The 19,690-nt window shown below is 43.8% G+C and overlaps 1 protein-coding gene across 1 annotated transcript in view; it reads right to left on the reverse strand.

Moving 5' to 3' along the window:
- Positions 1-1,940: 1,940 nt before the first annotated feature.
- The window catches only part of DGCR2 (DiGeorge syndrome critical region gene 2), a 45,600-nt gene continuing 27,850 nt past the window's right edge, over positions 1,941-19,690 (reverse strand). The window contains exons 3-10 of the mRNA XM_058816442.1: positions 19,024-19,149; positions 17,775-17,982; positions 16,766-16,845; positions 14,725-14,901; positions 13,162-13,365; positions 8,290-8,442; positions 7,616-7,852; positions 1,941-6,834 (exon numbers count right to left, since the gene is read on the reverse strand). Of these exons, the coding sequence (XP_058672425.1) occupies positions 6,593-6,834; positions 7,616-7,852; positions 8,290-8,442; positions 13,162-13,365; positions 14,725-14,901; positions 16,766-16,845; positions 17,775-17,982; positions 19,024-19,149 (1,427 nt within the window). The 3' untranslated portion in view covers positions 1,941-6,592. The remainder of the gene's footprint in view (positions 6,835-7,615; positions 7,853-8,289; positions 8,443-13,161; positions 13,366-14,724; positions 14,902-16,765; positions 16,846-17,774; positions 17,983-19,023; positions 19,150-19,690) is intronic.

Consider the following 19,690-nt stretch of genomic DNA (forward strand, 5'->3'; position numbering starts at 1 on the left):
AGTGGGATCTACAAGGCATGTGGAAAGGCAGTGGCAGCACCACCACCATACCCTGCTACCACCCATCCCCATGGCACTGCTCCCTAGAGTGCATGGCTGGCTGCTGGCACTCGTGCCAGGCAGGAGCAACCTCCAGTTTCCACAGGAACCAGATCAAGCCTTGAAACTGACGGCCTTGCTGATGTGGTGGTGGTGAGCTCACAGCTGATCCTGCAGTTTTGTGCCATCCTCATAGGGCAACACCATGTCCATCAGCCTACTGCACCGAGCCAGGAGGTGGCGAGGTCCCTGCAGACACACACAGCACCAAGGGCAAGAGCCATGATAAGGGGAAAAATACCACTGAAAGATAAAAATAGTTACTTAAGCTGCAACCATCGATTGATCATGGGCACGATGCCACCCTGGTGGGAACCCTCAACACATGCACCATCTGCAAGCCCTGTGCCAGCACAAAGCAGAGGTGCCAGCAGCTCCTGGAGGTGAATCCTTCACTGCCACCCGGGAGCCTGGCCGGGGATCTGGGCAGAGAGAGACAGTGACAAGACCAAGACTTGAGCCTCCAGAGCGTGGTTCACATCACACAGGGAAGGGTGCACGAAGAGAGGCAAAGTTCACAGGCAGTGAATACTCTGATCTTTGATCCCCATAATAAGCTGGTGCTAGCCCAGGAAGAAGGCCAGGAGCGGGGCAGGGAGCGCAGCAGGGCCCGGCCCTCCGGGGCACACAAAGGAGGCACTGTGGCCGCAGATGCGCTCTGGCCACACGCCGCTGCACAGCCCCTTCATTCATGCCACGCTCCCGCCGCCGCCGGGGTCAGCGACACCTCCCCCCCGGGCCTGGCACGCCCGGTCAGGGCCAGCACCGGCCCCGGCGGCTCTGACACGGCCCTGGCGCGCTCCCAGGGGCTGAGCGCCCCGGACACGCCGTGCCCAGCACAGCTGCTCTGCACTCGCTCAGAAAAACGCATTTTAAGCTGCTAAGAGCTTACAGCAGGAGGCTGCCCAGCAATACCCTGCCACAGCAGCCAGGGTCAGCACACACATCTGCCTCTGGACACGCGTGTCCCGGGTCAGGGCGGGAGCCCGAGAGCCCTGGCTGCGCTTCGGACAATCCCCACAGGAGCTGTCCTGTCCCCAGGCAAGGGGTGGGAGGCAAGGTCAGGTTGTATCTGCACGGGATCTCCCAGCAGCAGCAGAGCCCATGGGGTTCCAGGCTAGACTGAGCCCTACAAGAGGAGCCCCTCATGCTGCAGCTGCTGCGGAGAGACGCGGGTGCTCCAGAGCAGCAGCGGGGCAAGGGCTGCGCCCATCGGGCCCAGCTGAGCCAGCACCGCCCGGCTGGAGCCGCCGTGGAGCTCTCTGGAGCCGGTCAGGGCCGTGGAGCTCTCTGGAGCTGCGCTGGCCACGGAGCTCTCTGGAGCTGGTCAGGGCCGTGGAGCTCTCTCGAGCTGCTCAGGGCCGTGGAGCGGCTGCAGGGGCAGCTGCCCTCTGCAGGCACCGGGACAGGAGGGGACCCTACCTGGCCCCACAGCGACAGCGCCCGCTGCAAACACTGCGAGCCCGGCGGCTGGAGGAAAAACAGCGAGCTGGGAGTCTGCACCAGCCTCTCCATTCTGCAGAACCCCCCGCCCCTGGACTCAGCAGCTTCCCATGGGGTTGGGGAGAGCAGCACGAATACACTGCACTTCATTTTCCTGGGTATACACTCAAGACCTTCCTAAAATTACACTAATACAGGTGAATCCCACTGGAACCTGTACACACAGGAACTCTGGCAGACTACCTGCTCAAAGTTAAATGCATTTATTGATCTTTTTGCAAGATCACAGCTCAGAAGAGTGATTTAACAAAACCCTCCTTCACAACGCTGGGCAACCACATCGACGCAGGAATCAGGAGACATTGGAACACAGCATTTCTCTTACAGAACACAATTTATTTGGCATTTGGATGAAATGTTTCTCACAGCATCTTGAAAAAAAAAAAAGATTAGTGCCAACCCCAAAGAAGTTAAAAACAAAAACCAGTGTCACAGGGACTCAATTATTATAGTATCAAATTTAAATTCTACATGGTATTTCACAGAATATCAAAATCTTTTATACACTGCCACAGTTAAGTCCAGTCACAAACCAACTACACAGGAGAAGCCTGCAAGTGCAGCGCTGGCTAAAATGATTTTCCAGAGGAAGGTACAAAGCAGTGTCTCATTCTCTCACAGCCTCCCAGGCACCCTCAGCCCAACACATGGATGGTGCAGCCCAGCCACCTCTGCTGGCAGCAACCCCGACCCACGCAACACTCGAGGGGCACATCCTAGAAAATTAAAGCTATGTGGTACCGTAGCAGGCAGGCAATGCTGACTGTTATTGGGGGGAAGCACATCTTCATCACTGAAAGCATCTATTCCAAGGAAACACCTACTTCACTTGGGACTGGGGAACATGAGAAGCAAACATGAACTTTGATTCACCTCTTCTACACTCAACTGCTCTAATTTTATGGTCCAGCTCCCAACTTGCAAGGGAAACTTAAAAGAAATTTCTGCATATTACATGTTCCTTAGCTAGGGATAAAAAAGACGTTCCAGCAACTGAAAAAGAGAGATGCACATTATGGATTGTACGAGGCAACATTAAAACATCAGTGTTTTGCCACTGAGAAGTCACATCTGAAAGATAAAACCATCTTTAAGTACCAGGTTCAAATTCATTTAACATGAGATGGGAAAAGAATGGTAATAATTACTGGTCACAAAAAACATTTTCTTCCCAAGTACTGAAACAGGCCATCACCCCATGGCACCTGTGGAGGCAGAGCACCCACCAACTGCAAGATTCAACCTTCAGAAAAAAATGTCCACCTACTTCATATTTCATCTAGATCAGTGTCCTGCTGTGCAAGGCTGAAGGAACAGTCTGAGCTCAAAGCAAACAGGACTGAACACTACACAGACAAGCTCCTTGCACACCTGAATGATGGTGCTGATCCTGCACAACAGAACCCACCACCCTGCAACATTTCAGCTCTGAACTCTCCCAGTACAGAGCCAGAGGCTGCTGTGGGACTGTGGATGGGCATCACTGACAAACCAGAGTGTCTGGGGCTGCTCTGGAACAGCAGAGGCCTCAATATGGCACCACAGAACAGGGAAGCTGAGGAGCAGCTTTGTCTGAGGCCACAGTGGGACAAGACCAGCCCGGCACAGAACCAAGTGCTGGGACTTGACAACAACTGCAGTCAAGGGCAGCCCGAGAAAAACACACCCTGGGCTCCCCCAGGCTGCTGGAAACCATGTGGCAATGCCATCTCCCTGCTGGGGCTGCAGGGACATTCAGGATGCACCAGATGTTAAGAACATCCAGAAATGTGAATGGCAGTGGGGAAAAATCAATGCAGAAAGTAACTCCAAAGATCTCATCACTGAATGGCAATCAAACCAGAGAGGTTTTCCTTGGGCAAGCACCAACTCTCTGTCATCAGCCCTCGGACAAACTGCCCACCAGTCACCTTGCAAGGGCAAGGAAGGTTTGCTGAGGAGTCCACTGCTGTCAAGAAAACTCTTAACTCTTCCCCAGTTGGTCCAGCAGTCTGAGTAGTTGAGACATTTTCTGCTACAAAGGCTCTTACTCCAAGAGAAAGTACTCATTGTGAAAAAGCTACATTAAAGGAGGGGGAAATGACAATTTTATTGCCAAATTAGAAGCTCACCGAGAGGTAAATGAGTTGTACTTAGTGAGCTGCTCCATTCAAGGCAGAATTTCCCTTGTTTACATTTAAGATGAAGAAGGATAGGGGGAAACAGAAAATAGCAGTCTCCTGCCAATATACAAGTGGGAAAGGCTCAGAAGCAATGGGGAAAATATCACACTGAGGCTTCTACAAAGAAGCCTCCATTTGGAATAGCTACAACCAGGAGCCACAATGAAGTTGCCAGTTGTAACAGAGCTTATTTGCAAATAAAATTCACCACAGAACCAAAAGTAAAATACAAAAGTATTGAACAGATTCCCGCAGTGTTAGGAGAAGTGTGAGGTAAGGTTATCTGTTCACCTCAGCCACAAAATACAGCCTCAGAGACTGAACCAAGCCAAAAGGCTTTTTGTTATTGCGCTAGGATAGTACAAAGAACAAATATTCCATCTGGCTTCAAAAGAAATTGGAAATTTTCTACTTTGCACTGCTAACAAAGTATTTTTCAGGAACAGATTGTAGTAGCATAGACTTTGCATCCTATTTAAGTGTACACTATCACAGCCTGTCCTACAAGAGAGTGTAGCCAGCTCAAGAGAAATATTAACCCTAGAGCCTAATTTCTATCTCAGTGCTTAGCTTCACCTAGCTGGACGCAGCACAAAGGTTACTGTCTACAGTATGTATAGATATATATATATATATGTGTGTGTATATATATATATCACCACCCAGAAACACACACACGCACACACGCATTCGTACCTAGAAAACTAAAGAAAAATCAGTACATACAATGTATAAAACGTATGAATGTGCTCAAAAATGCACAAAACCCGCTTTATTTTCATACTTCAGAAATGCTCAATAATTTGTATGCATGGTTCTGACTACTGCTATCCATCCACTTCATTAGACCAGGACTTGGAACTCGGAGAGGACTCGGTCAGAGATCCCACAGGGTGGAGAACTGCTCCTCTCGTTTCGTACCACTGCTGCTGGAGCCAGGCACAGCAGAGAGCAGGATGGGGTGGTGGAACAGCCCCAGGCAGAGAGAGGCTTCCTACCAGTGCTTCCTCCCACTCGTGTGCAGCAGCGCTCCCAGAACTGTGATTCACGCTCCCGCTGGAGTCAGCGCTGTCTGCAGTGCCTGCAAGGCGAGACACCAGCTACGACCTCGATAACCAAACTCACAGCTTTCTGTGCAAAACGAGTTGAACTGTCAAGACCAATCCCCAAGTACAGTATAAGCCTATAGGCAAGACAGGGAATAGAAAGTAGCAGCGTATTCCATGGGGAAAGAGTCAGCTGCACTGGGAATCCACAACAGTGGGTTAGGATTTGTCATACAAGTATGATTTCTCATCATTACTAGAAAAATAGATCACATACACAGCCCCATGCAGTGCTTTCTTCCTGTCCCTCTAGGCTTGTACCCTTCATAAGGTAACAGGAGACCACTCACAAGAGGCATTCTTTACAAATTCCTTAAAATTCATCTCATCTGCTGACTATTACAGTAAGTCAAGGAGAAGCAGAGGCAATGGGAGTATGGGAGAAAAGGGTAAACTATTTGTACACTGAAATCCAAACTTAAATTTTAAATTGCCTGTAAAGATTATTTTATACTCATTATCAAAACCAACAGTGCTTGACTTTGGGTATCGTGAGGGATTGAATGAATCTTTGCCATCTGTAAATTAACTTAGTTTAAAGAGTTCAATACAAGGGGGAAATTTAAGTTGACATATCAGACTGAAGCAAACTGCTTTATTGATTTAAGTACACTAACCTCATTATAACCCCTTGTGGGACCTGGATAAATGGCTTGAGGGGCACAGGGGAAATCTCCAGAACAGGGTTGGCTATTTATGGGACTGAGATAAGGAAGAGGTGTCCAATTAGAATTAAACATCACCTATAGTACATGTTGATCACCATTTTTAAGTGGTATTTGTAGAACTGTAAAGAAGTGAAATGAAGGGGAGGGAACACACATGCTAAATATAGCATGCAATAAGAAAAGCAAGAACAGTGGTCTTGTATCCAGGCCAATTTTGTGCAACCATTCACTGCAAAGAAGTTAAACCAGAAAGAAAATACCCCAATCTTACTTATGGGATTAGAACAAACAGGGGCTTTACACAGTGAACTCAGGCTGCATCAAAGTTAATTGCCCCCCATCTCTTCCCTAAAATACTTCCTAACACACATGAGGGTTCTACTAAAGGGACATCACACACCCAGTTTTCTTGGTGGGCCAGAAGTTTATCCAACAATACAACAAGTAACTGTCATTGCAGATCCCGTTTTTCTCAGTACCCATTTGCCACATATTGCATAGACCATTCCTGCTCCAGCTCCTCTGGTGTTCTGATCAAGGCACTGTGTTTTACACAGTGTAACTCCTGATGGCATGTGTCCCACTCCATAAAACAGGCCTCCAGCCCCCTCCCCTGCAGCTCCATCTTCTCTGCTTGAACAGTGATTGCCCCCACCCTTCTTTTCCATTGTCTGTTTCCTGGGTCCAGTGGTATCCAGCCAAATCCAAGCAGCTTTTTTCTGATGTAGATTTTGATTCCTCTCAGGTTAAGAAAAAAAAACCAACAACCCAAACTACCCATACTTCTCACCTCCTCAGAAGTCAAAGGAATTCTCTGCTCTCCTCTCCATAGCCAATGGAAAAAAAGAGCAGTTGTACAATCCATATTTACAGGACAAATTGATTAGTGAATGAATAACGACAGCCAAAAACGAGAGGCACGATCCTAATCTAGAACATAAAAGCAGTGTTTGAAAAACAAAGTGGAGATTCCTTCTGAAGTTCAAGCCACGGATTAGTGTTTGTCTGTGCAAACAGTTGCTAAAACTCTGAGCGGTGCTGGCGCTTCACTCCTTTATACAATGGTGTTGAGGGAACAGTGGCTGTGGCGGCTGCCCGTCAAAGTTTCTGCTGGGGTGTTTTCATTTGTGGGTGTGTCAGGAGGGACAAGAAAGGTGCTGCTGTCAGCAGAGTCTTCCAGCTCCACTGGAGAAGGACCAACCGAGGGAGGAAGCGACCCCTCTGTCAGCTGTGGGGATACATCACAGTTTCCTAGTGATGGAGGACTGCTTTGCACAGCCTGAGAAAGAACTCCATCTGCAAAGGACAAAAAACCAAGCAGAATCAGAACGTGAAGTTTACCATTTCACATTCCCAAACAGATTTATTATCCATACTTCTGGGAGCTCTGAGTTTTTCCTGGTTTTGAGCTAATGCACAACAAGATGAGACTGCAAAGAGGAAAATTGTGTAACAAAAATAAAACTTTGACATATAAATAAGATGCTTGCACTAATCAGGCTCACTTATCCTGTGAAATATGCTGCTATAAAATCCCAAATTGGAATGATTTCTACAGTATGTGAATATCACAGCTGCAAAACTGAAGAGCACTGGGTGAATCATTAGACAGTGGTATTTTTGGTCAATTTTTGGGGGGTGTGGGTGGGGGAAGCAGGGAGGAGAGAAGAGGCTGGATACATTTTATCCAGAATCTCTTGTATTTGACATTTGTTCTACTTCTTAATACCAAACTCTATCAACCTATCTTAAAAAGGCCAAAAATGGTAGCAGCATGTTAGAAAAAAGGTAACCAGCTAATCCATCCAAGGTTAGGCTCAAAAATAGATAAGGTTTAAGAGGTAAACTGCTTACAGATTGGATTCCACTGCTAATTTAGTGATTCAAAAAACCCTTGAGAAAAACCAAGCTTAATGATACATTTTAACAAAAGACTTTTCCACCACAGAAATTGCAGATTTTTTGGTAAAATGTCTTTTCCCATCACAATTGCTAAAACACATAATTATAGCTTAAAAAAATCCATCCTCTAGCCAAATGGAAAAGCAGGAGAAAAGAGAAATTATTGTCTGCGTACCTGGAGTGGAACAAAGGATGCTGTCTGGATTGACAGAAGCCTCATAAGGAGGAGGTGGGTCATCAGGATGTTGAATATCTGGGTACTTGTAAGCAGTATAGGGTGGAGGGGGATCGTGAAAATGAAATGCTCCACCTTCCCCATCATCTGAAAGATGCAGTGGAGTAAGGCCAGTTCCAAAACCATCGGGGCCGTAATCAAAGCCAGGCATCCTGCGGCCCAAGTTGAAATGGTGCACTATTTCAAGAGAAGGAAAAGGAGTAAGTGACTTTATCTTGTGCTGTCTTCTTCAGTTTAAGTCAGATCTCAACACTTTTTTCCACTTTTCACACCCCAGGAACTCAGGTCTCCTGAAGACCTAGAAAAGTCTACATAACCCATCCAAGTCAACTTGCTGCAATTACACAATACCCAGGCCCACCTGCTCCCAAGTCTGTTTGTCCTGCATCAAAATTTGACTCTAACCTCTTCAAACTACAGACTATTGTTCACACAGAAGATATTTCAGATTTGGAGCACATACAAACAAAAATATTCTTCCATTATCCACTACAAAAGTTCAAGTTTGAAGACCCCACCAAGACACAGGCACAGCCCGGCAAGACGATGACATTTCTCCCCTTTCCATACCCCAATGTGTCAATACCCAGCACAAGGAGAGAGCTGATACTCACAGTTAGCTCCAATCAGAGACTCAATGCGCTCTCTCCGCCTCTGGCGCAGCCGGTGCACCATGAAGAGCAGCAGGGAGAGGATGAGGAAGGAGGAGATGCAGCTCACAATCAGGCGCATTCCACCGGCCATGGAGTCAAACAGGCTGTTGCCATCTGTTCAAACACAGAAAAACAGCTTGTTATTTTTGTTCAAGCTTCATTTCTCTTGATGTTCTTCTGTCAGTAACGGAGAGAGAAACGTAGAGTGGAGATTCATTAGCCTGGTTTAACACTTCTCCGTATTTCAAATCTATAAGAAAATCATGAATCATCAGGTGATTTATCTTTTTACTGCAAGAAGATCTGAAAGTTTCTAAGAATATCTTCCTTGGGAAAAGGGGCAAAACGTTGAAGGCTTTGGGCCTCAGAAAATTGGAAAAAAGGTTAGTGGCATTTTGCACATCCACTTGTTTCCCTTGCATGGCTGATCGTATTATACTAAAGAGGAAAAGGCTTGAGAACTGGCATATATATACACTACATAACTTCTGAACATCCTAACCCTTCCATTTCCACTAAAAAAAATCTCTGAACATTGTCACTGTCACCCAGATGTGGCCATCTAAATTCCACATGCCACCAGTACACTGGTCAGCACCACTAAGTGATTGGAACATGGTAATAATCACTCAGGAACTGAAGAGATTAAGGTGAATGGGAATTAAACCCTTTGCTAGAGTCATACCAAAAGCAAGTGGCAGAACAAGAAACAGGCCCAGGAGCTCAGAACTTGGAGAGCTCCAACCCATTGCTAACCAGACCCACAGAGGGAAGGCTCTTGAGAACGAATTACCACTGTACTCCCAGCACCAGGCACAAGAGGCATTAATTTCTCACAATTCAGCTAATCCCCCTTGGTTATGCCTAAGCAGCACATGCACACACAGGTACTCCACACAAGCTAAAATGACCTAAAGATGATGTACTGTGCTCTTTGCACTAACTTCCCACTGTAGAGTTCTGAATGAGAAACACACCCAGGTTAGGGGTGAGTAAGGAACAGATGAGGTGGCTCACAACGTGGTCACCTGCTGCCACAGGACACCAACACTAGCAGGGATGGCCTCTCTTCCCAGTCACGACCAGAGGAACCAGCCAGGCCCTGGCCACCTCTCCACACCCACTCCATACTTTTCCTTTCACTAACAGCAACTGAAGTTTTAGCAAAGATTCCTCATAAAAGAAGGCTTTTAGCTCTACAAAAATTTTAAGTTTAGTTTGCTACACATGCTAGTAACAGAAAAATCCACCTAATGTGTATCATTCCAGTCCATGGCTAACAGGCTGGCATTTATTATATAACACCTCCTTGGCAAGAAGAAATCCATTTAATAGTGCACCACGCATAAAGCTTGAACATTACACCCTCTCAGATCCGGCTGTGCAGCACAAAAGCCTGGGTGCTGTCAAACCCTTTAGCAAGTACCACTGACAGAGCTTCAACTGCTGCAGTCACACACCTCCAACCAGCACAGCCTCCTGAACAGCACAGACCTGCCCTGCTCCTCCTCCATCTCACAGCCACACCGACTCCATCATCCCTGCACAATACTCAGGGCTGTCAGTAACACTGGAATGCCTTTAGTAAAACACACTCATAGGTGCAGAGGCCCAGAGGATCTGACTTTAGTCATGGGATGGCTCTGGTGGTGCATTCCCCCTCTGCAGGCTGCACCATGATCTGAGAAATGCTCATTAGACCTTGATGAGTTGCACTTAGGCTAAGCCCTCTTGAGTTTATCAGAAACACTGTCTGTTCCCAGGAACTAACAGGTGTCTAAAGAACATCTGGCTTTTAATGAACAGCCTTGGAAACTTATTTTTCTTGCCTGAATAACAATCCACTTGAAGCGGTATTTTTGTTATTGCACCTTCAAAGAAAGTTACCGACTCAAACTGTAGCCAGGATGGAAAATTACTACAACTAGAGCCCATTCTCTTGTGACCCTATAAACAGGAGCCCAAAGTGGGATCCTTCTGATCTCTCAATTCCCAGATAAGGGGCTCACGTGTATGTCTCAAACACCAACAACCAGGTGGCTGCGGAGCCAGCCAAGGACTGTTAGTAATAACAGAGACAAGAACTGTTGTTAATAACCAAGGACTATTGGTATTAACATGCCACGAGAAGGAACAAGATTTGTCTGGAGAAGAGAAGCCAGGTGGAGATAGGGCAGCACTTTTCTGCGAGAAAGAACCACATCACAGTACAGTGCAGGAGCAAAAATGCGTGGCAGGAAGTGGGCATGGACTCTACGGTGGGATTGAGATCATCACAGACGCCTGAAGCCCACATAAATACAAAACTAATTATTTCAGAAAACTTGTTTTTACCCTCAGTAGTGCCCTGTAACTGCACCACTTCAGTCACTAGAAAAGCTTCATCACATCAGTTCTTTCCAAGTATTGTATTTCTTCTACTACCTTTTCACAGTTGCAGGTCTGTCTTAACAAGAGCCACAAGAGAAAAATTATTTTCTACCACAACATGGAGCAGCAATAGACAGACTACCTTGGTTTCAAAATATTCCTCTGCTATTTATCTTTGGCTAAATGAGAAGCATCTTTTAAGTGAGTATAGCTGGGATTGCTCAGCTTACTCCTACCACTGAAAAATCCCCCTACTACCAAGTCCTTGAGTAATATTTGTTACCACTTGTAATCATTGCTCACCCACTCACACTGCAAGAGCTGATTACCTGCCAACCCAACAGCAGGATTTATTTCCCCCAGGTCTCTCCTTGGGTGATTAATTTACTTACTGTTGATTAGTAAACTGTTTTCTTTCCTTTGCAACAGAACTTAGGGAAGATACATGAAAGAATCAGACAAAGATAAATACATGCTGATTAAAGAAAGTAATTCATTAATTTTTGTCATCTGGAATAGTCATTTATAACCACCCAGAAGGAAAACTGAAATGTTTAATTTAAAATTTTCAGTGTTTATCACTTGCTGAAGCAACTTCATGATGAAAGAAGTTGGATGACTGCTTGATAATTCCTCTCTAGAAAACTAAGTTTCTAAAAAATCCACCAGAACACTTCAAGCAAGAGTATAATGAAAGAGTCTCATTTAGCATCAATACAGAAGAAGAGCTTAAGGATGAGAAAGGATGTGGTAAAATACACTCTTCAAATCAGTATTCATGAAATAGTTAAGACCCACAGCAATAAGCAAGGATTAAAGAACATGACACGAGGTTATCCCAGGCCATCTGATCCTGTCTGCTGGATGATGCTTTGCTGACACTGTTCCTGCAGATAAAAAAAGTGAAGCCTAAGTCTTAACTCAGCTGATAAGAGTGGGAGGAAGACTCCTGCTTTTTCCCCACTCTTTCACTGCAGACCTGCCACACTAGCTGCAAACATCTGTCAAGCTTAAAGCTCAGAACAAATGTGACACAAGGAGAGACAGTGGCCTTTAATGATTAATCTCTCTAGTTAGGACCAATCAGACTGCAAATTTGGAAGCCAATAAGCACCCCTTTATTTGTAACAGATTGAAATAGAAGCGTCTGATGGAAGAGTTGACCTTCTACATTTCCCACAGGAGTTCAGAAAAATAATTTCTTAATGCATTCAGATAAGATTAGGTTCTTTTAAAATACCAATAAAACCAATATTACAGAATGGCTGAGGTCAAAGGGGACATCCTGAGATCATCTGGTCCAACCCCTGTTCAAGCAGCATCAGCTGGAGCAGGCTGTGCAGGACAGAGTCCAACAAGGCACTGAATATCTGCACAGAAGGCAATTCCACAATCTACTCCAGTATCTGACAGCTCTCACAGTAAACTCCAAGCAAGCTAAATTTCTTTTCTGTACAGAAAAATAACCTCCCCAAAATCTGCACCCCAAAACATTGACTGACAAACAGTTCAAAGTCAACATCGACTTAATCAATCCAAAACAAAAACTGCACTGATATGCCAAATCCAATAATTAAGGTAGTAGGTCCTGATTATTACTGAAACTCTATTTAATCTTAAAAACTCTGCTTCCCACATGATCCCTGCATGAACACTTCACACACATAAATATGCTCATGACCAGAAAAAGATGCTTAATTAGTGCTCAAGAGAAAAGTGTTTTGTTTTCATGACAACTAAACATGACAAAGGAAATGTACCAGATGCTCTACTAAAAACCCACAGTATCATCCCCCTCCAAACTGAAAATAAACTACTGCTTCTCCTTTCTAAGAAGCATCAGGGATAATTCATTTTAACCAGCCACAGCCTGAAGTGTTTCCCATGATTTGAGACCCTTCCCCACGGGATGGTTGTACCCAGCAATGTAGAGGCATGTAATGGACATATTTTATGAAAAATCCTTTTGCTTTTTCTCCTGAGAAGCTGAGAGGCCTCAGAAATTAAGTGTAAACAATAATTATCTGTTGCTGTGGAATGCAACAGGTGCATCTTTGATTGGTCTCATGTGGTTGTTTTTAATTAATGGCCAATCACAGTCCAGCCATCTCAGAGTCTCTGGTCAGTCACAAGATTTTATTATCATTCCATTCCTTTCCTTTCTTTGCTAGCCATCTGATGAAATCCTTTCTTCTATTCTTTTATTATAGCTTTAATATAACATTTTCTTTTAATGTAATACATATCATAACATAATAAATCGGCCTTCTGAAACATGGAGTCAAGATTCTCATCTCTTCCCTCATCCTGGGACCCCACCTGGGAACACCACCACATTTGGTGAGCCCCGAGTGAGGAACACTGCCACAGAGGCACTGCAAGGATGTGTTGTTTCAAACAAAGCTATACCCAAAGGTGAGCACTCAGCTGATTTTTACTGACAAAGCTGTAACAGAGTCGTACCTGGGTCCAAGCAGGTGAATTTGCAGCACTCCTTGGGGTCCTTGCGGTACTGCTGGCAGCCCTGGGGCCGCTCACACAGGGCGGCCACGCACATCTCGGGCTCCCCGTTGTGGCACGTGCAGCTCAAACAGGGATCGTTCCCCTTGGGAGTGAAGTAGTAGCCTTCATCCACAATGTTGTCTTTGATATCAACACAGGTCTGGCCTAGAACACACAGGCACAGCAATGTCCATGGAATCCAGCTTCATTTGTTGTGTTAAGTGATTTGTAAACATAAGCAGAGCACCAGTTAAAATCCAGGCCATCACACTGAAGAACTTTGAAAAAGGGTCGCCAGGGAGTGGGAAAGATAATGGATGGTCCCAGGGACACAGAGATGATTTTCAGCTCATTGACAAGGGGAGTTTTAGGTATTTAATGGAACTGACACACTTCCAACCATCCCCTCCAAGACAGAGGAAAGCAAGTGGTCTGAGAAGTTTAACCTCACTGCCAAAGCCTGCTGCAGCTCCCTTCCTCTTCCCTGGAATTAGGAAAAGCTGTATCTTTTCTAGACCAAATCTTTAGGCCTTTTAACAGGCCAGGACTTAAAAAGGGAGCCAGGCAATAGTACTTCCACTGTGCTAGCAGCATCAGTGGAAGCACCTGATCTCTGCCCAGCAGGGGAAACTTAGCTGCCTTTTGCCCACTGACTTAAAAGCGGGTGCCAAAACCAGAGACAACAGTGCTGGGAGCTGGCAGCTGTACTGACTGCTCAGGGAGGATGGCCTGTCCCCTCCAGCCTATGCACAGTCAGCTGCTGGGGTCCAAAGGGAAGATAAGACTGGGAAAGACCTGAGAAGCTCAATCTCTGATCAAAGCAGAGTCAGCCATGACATCCCAATGGGTTGCTCAGGGTTTTATCTAATCTGGTCATAAAAACCTCTGACGACAGATGCTGCACAACTTCCCTGGCAGTCAGCTGCACCCTGTATAACCCTCAAGTTAAACAACTTTTCTCCTTGCAAAGAAGCACCATCTAGATCAGGTAACGTTTAAAATTACCTGATAATACTGCAAATATCTCTGCTGGTATCAAGGCTTTTGGAGTACAGGAATGCAGATACAGAAGATACAGAACAAAAGCCTTTTTTTTTTCCACTTTTAAGTCAGTCAGCTCCACTTGCCTTTCCCTTCTAGGTCTAATAATTAGATGGAAAGAATTTAGTAGAATTTGCTATACTCTAAAATAAGTGTTTCCTCATTTTAATGTGAAATTAATAACTTAAGAGCAATGTTTACTAACAAGGCATTTAAGAAAAAAAAACAAAAAACTTTTTTTGCCCAAGTTTATTTTGGGGCTGATACAGCTGCCTAATGACTTTTTAGTAGAACTCTGTACTGTGTGACAGCCACACATTATAATGCTCTTATTTATTAAAATCAAGCAGAAATATAACTCCACCCTTTTTTTCTCAATTCACTGGGCCAAAATTAGAAAGGGCAATGAAACAATTTTCAGCTACTTATTATATGCATATTTAAACAAACAATACAGTTAACACTGAACTGAACCCAACTTACTCCTTTTGCAGAGGAATGAAGCTTTCTTATAGCAGCTTTCAACATACCAGCCGTGGTAACCGTCGCGCCGCAGAGTATGAGAAGAGTAATACTGGAACTGGGCACAGAAAACGTTTTCCTTTTCAGGCACACGCTTATCAAAATCAGGGACAGGGGGTAAAAACACTTCTGGAGAGCCTGGAACAAGATACATTGGCATTAGCAGCCTGTGGGTATGTAAAGGCTCTGTAACATCGCCCATTTCCTGCACGCCAACTCCAATACAAAGAGTCCTCCAGCACCAGCTCCCATTACCAGCACTGCTCTGGGGGAGGGCAAACAGCTGGGAGGGAAGGGCTGACTCACATAGAAAAGAGGCTGCTGTTTTCAAAGTACTGGGTAATTCTGTCACTCTGAACCAGAAGCGATACTCCAACATCTCCACAAGTGCTGCTTCACAGAGCCCCATGGGGTTTGCCTGACAATAGTCATACACCTCCTCAAACCACGCTGAGTTTGGTCACAGCTGCTACCAAGTGGAGCAAGAACCCACACAGCAATTTTGTGCCTGGCACTCCATGCACCCACCAGTGCTTCCAAAGATGTGCATCCACCTGTGCAGCCCTCACAGAGCTGCTCCATGTTTGGGGGGATGCACTAGGGCATCCACAGTTTGGTGCTTTCAATCATGAAACAGCATCCTGATGGGCTCCAAACAGCACAAAAGGTGTTGAGGGCATCTTCTGGAGGACTCATGTTCCACATGTCACAACAATAAATTAAAATTAGCAAGCTTTAGAAGCCTAAATCACTTTTCAAACAGGTATTAGAAATTCAGAGTCTGCATCAATAAAAGCCTAAGAAAAGTTTTTCACAAACTACTGAATGTTACTATGTACTTTACTTTGTAGAGGCATCTCTTTGTTAAATATAAAGCTTAAAAACAGAAGATTATATGTTATTGAGAAGGTTTAAATTAATATAATGCATCAAATTAAATAAAACTCATGATAAAGTTATGATGATTTCTCTGTAATTCATGCCTCTCTGTTGTGACCACTCTGTCAGCAGATGGCAGTGCAGTCAGCTTTCCAAGGAGCAAAGAAAGGTCCTTTTAAGGAGAATCTTTGCATTCATGTCTCAAAGGAAGTATTTTTCAAGACCCAACTGTTTGAAAATTCTGATCATAATTATGTGTCTGTACCTAAAGGAGAGTTTTCCTTCCAGATTATCCATGGATACTGAAAACTATGGATGAAAAAAAACCTATTCAGATTAGTTTTCAAATGCTACACTGGAATTCACAGTGCTGATGCTTAAAAAACAACATCTTTGTTATAATTTCTACATTACCTAAACCAGTACAGGAATTAAACACACAACTGTACACATAAGAGTTTGTATTATGATTTTAATCTCACTAATAAATTAACTAATAATAAAAGGTGTAGAAACATAGCTTTGCACTTTCAGCAGAGGGAGGTGCTTGTTTTGCAATTGAAAGGGTTTAGCCAGTGACACCCATCAAATTAATGTTTAGTTTTTCATATAAAAGGAGATATATTTCTGGGATTGCACAAATTCTGAAATGGTTTAAGTAAACTACCTGAAAATACTTTAAAAAGAAAAAGTAAATTCTGCAAAATTCAAGTGTGGTTTTTTAGTATACAAAATTCTACCAATTGTTAAAAAGCTAAAACCTCCAAACATGCTACACTAGTCTGCAAATACTAGAACCGGGAATCAGCAGTTCATCTAAACATTCACCACAAAGAATGAGAAATTACAGAGTAATTCCCTTTCTCTCATTTAATCAAGGGGAAAACCCAAAAAACTGACATGTTCTTTCCATGCCAGCGTGAACACCCATAAAACTTAAACTTCAAAATAAGATGTGTGTTGAGTATTAAACTCTTCCACTTCTACCCTCTGAAGCAAAGCAGTTCACCTATACTATTTCAACATTACCACTCAAAGAAGTCATGCTGTTCTTTCAAATCATATTCATGCTTTAATACAATTTTCATGGGCACTGAAGTAAGCAGCGATTTGAGAGACCCACCTTTATAAGCAACTTCCCAGTGACCTTCCATCACAGAGTGATTTCTGTAGGTGATCACATACTGATATCCCACCCAGAACCTGCAAATCAAGTTACATTCTAAAGATACAGGCCAAAAACACATTAACAAATTAAATTAGACAGAACCTTCTAATGTCTTCCTATGTAAAAGCAATGTAGAGAGACTACAGTTGAGGAACAGAGGAAAATACTTGATAAAATACTTATTAGTTTTCTAGGTTTACAAATTATAACTGACTGTGTCCTTTATTTCTACTCATAAACACCACCTTATTCTGTTGTCATGGCAGCATTTCAGTATCTCAAACCCAAAAATCATACAGCAGCATCCAGAAGTCAAGTATTTCTGAACATAAACAACCTAGGTCAGACTGTTCTGGATCAAACCATTTAACTCTTCACAGACAGAAACACACCACCACTCAGCCACTCCTGGTGATCTGACATGGCAGCCCAGGAGTGACAAAAAACCCATACACAGAAAAAGGAGGAATTGTTTGTTGTGAACTAACAGAAAGAAATATTTAAAACCACCCAAACACAGTAGTTGCAACTCAAAATGCCTTTTTACTTCATTCCTATCTCAAAATTGCTCTTTGTTAGAGCTACAAGTACTTCATAGAAATCAAAATTTTGCTGAAAAATTTAAATAATTATTTTTATACACAGCAGTGCGGCAGCAGTCATTGTTAAATCCACTTTCCTGATGTAGCTCGAGAATACCTGTCCCTTGCTAAGACAAGCTGAAGATAAGAAGACTCTGCTGATAAAAAGACTCTGCTGAATTGAATTATCTGTTAATAATTATTAAAACATAAACTACAGATGGGGCACTGCCTAACAGCCAACCAGCACGTTCACAGTGGCTTATTCACCTGATGTAAATTTTATCATTAGATTTTCTACACAAACCGAACCACCAATATTTGTAGCACACAGAAACCATTCTCTGTAAACATGAGATCTTTGTCCTTTTCTTCCTACTCACCTACGGTTGTTTTCCTCTCCCAATTTTTCTTCCAAGTTCCACTCCTGTGCCAGGATGAAGCTGAGCTCTTGGTCTGCAGTGAAGGTGGCGAGGGACCCGTTCACCTGCTGACATGTCTGCACAGCGTCCCAGTAGTTCTCCCCATTTAAATACAACCTGTAACAGCTGGCTGTGCCCTCATAGTGCTGCCATCCTGTTGGGCACTTTCCTAGGAAACATGAAGAACAGAAGGGAAACCATTCCCCCCAAATTAGGATCTTTAAGGTAATGCATCCTAATCAATTATCACTGGGGCACGTACACGCAGTAGTGTTTGCACTTCACCTCCAGAGGAGGAGGTGCACACATTACAGATCCCTGAAGAGTTACTTTACTACAGTTTCTGATAATTTACATGTTTTTAGAAAGATTAGGCTCCTAGTAAAGTTCCATCACATTGTCACAGCCTTTAAAATCTTTAATTAAGACTGACCATCTACTGTGGAACACATTTCCCTGCACATCTTTATAAAACCAATAAATTTGATTAATCCAAGCAAAAACAAGCAGCACAAAAACCCTGGAGGTGGCCAATTTAATGACTGTCTTTCTTTAAGATGATTAGCAATACATTCAAGGTGCTGTGAAGTGTTCAACCTACTCTTACAGTCTCAATAGTATTCATATAATCCTGCCCCTAGAGTGAATCATTGAAGGTGATAGAAGTTCTGGGGAAATTCTTGGTTGCTTTGTAAAAATCACCACTGTAAGGCAGATCTTTAGGAAATAAGAAGGTGATGGTGTGAACTGATGTCTCTGCTTTCTCTCAATTAACTCAACTAAGGGAACCTGAAACAAAAGTCTTGTGGCATTTCTGGATGACACAGGCCCATGGGCTAACAGAAAGAATCACAGGACAGGAGGATGACATTTAAACTTGCACTATTAATTTTGCATTGCCTAAGAAACTTAAAATTCAGAAACTGTTTTCTGTTCATTGCATTTCACAGTTCTGTTCTCAAGCCTCTTTATTCTGTTTTGTTTCTTTTGGTTTTTTTATCCATTTTTATTCTGTTACAACTATGCAATGAGTTGTAACAGAAGGACATATATAAAAGAAATGCACAAACACCTGAAATAGCATTGCAAGTCAAAGTTTGGTCAAAAATCTATGAAACAGAAAAGACTACTACTTTTTAATTTAAAAATAGCCTAAATTTGTAAATTAATTAGCAGAGAGATGGCCCAGATTTCCCAGTCTGCAACTTACTGCTGAAGCGGACGGGCTGAGCCACGTTGACGGTGTGGAAGCGGGTGGTGTCTGCTCCTCTGCCCCAGCTGTGCCTCGAGTCCATGTTCTCCTTCCCATGGTAAGTTCTCTGGTCCCCTGTCAAGCCTGGGGACCAGGAGGAATAGTTACTACTGGTGAAAGATGCAAGCAAAGGCAGATTTCGTTTTATTAAACTTTCTCTGGGTTTTAATTCAAGACATATGTGATACCTGACTCGGGCAAGCAAAGATGGCAGGTCCCTACAGTAACAGCTTGGCCATTTTACTCAGCAGGTAACTGAAATACCTTCAACTGAAAAGAACCAACAAGCCATTACACACTTGTGCAGGGTAAATGAAATAGTTTGGCAGATTCTCACCAGCTGGCAATTGCACACAGGACCTGCTGCTCGTCATTTCAACTGCTGCAGCAAATGCATCACCCCCAGCACATTGTATCTGCTCCTGTTTACAGAACTACCCACTCCCCAGCTGCTTTGTTCCTCAGCTGTGTGTTCAAGGACATAAGACAACTCCTCCAATACATTTTCCAACACATGCTCTGAGATGTAGGATGTAATTAAAACCAGGAAAGGAGACTGATCTCCAGCCAGAAGAACAGGGCTTTTTTTATTCACTCTCAAGCTTCTAAAGGAAAAGTTAGTTGG

Source organism: Ammospiza caudacuta, chromosome 18 (assembly GCF_027887145.1).
Source record: "Ammospiza caudacuta isolate bAmmCau1 chromosome 18, bAmmCau1.pri, whole genome shotgun sequence".
NCBI lineage: Eukaryota > Metazoa > Chordata > Aves > Passeriformes > Passerellidae > Ammospiza > Ammospiza caudacuta.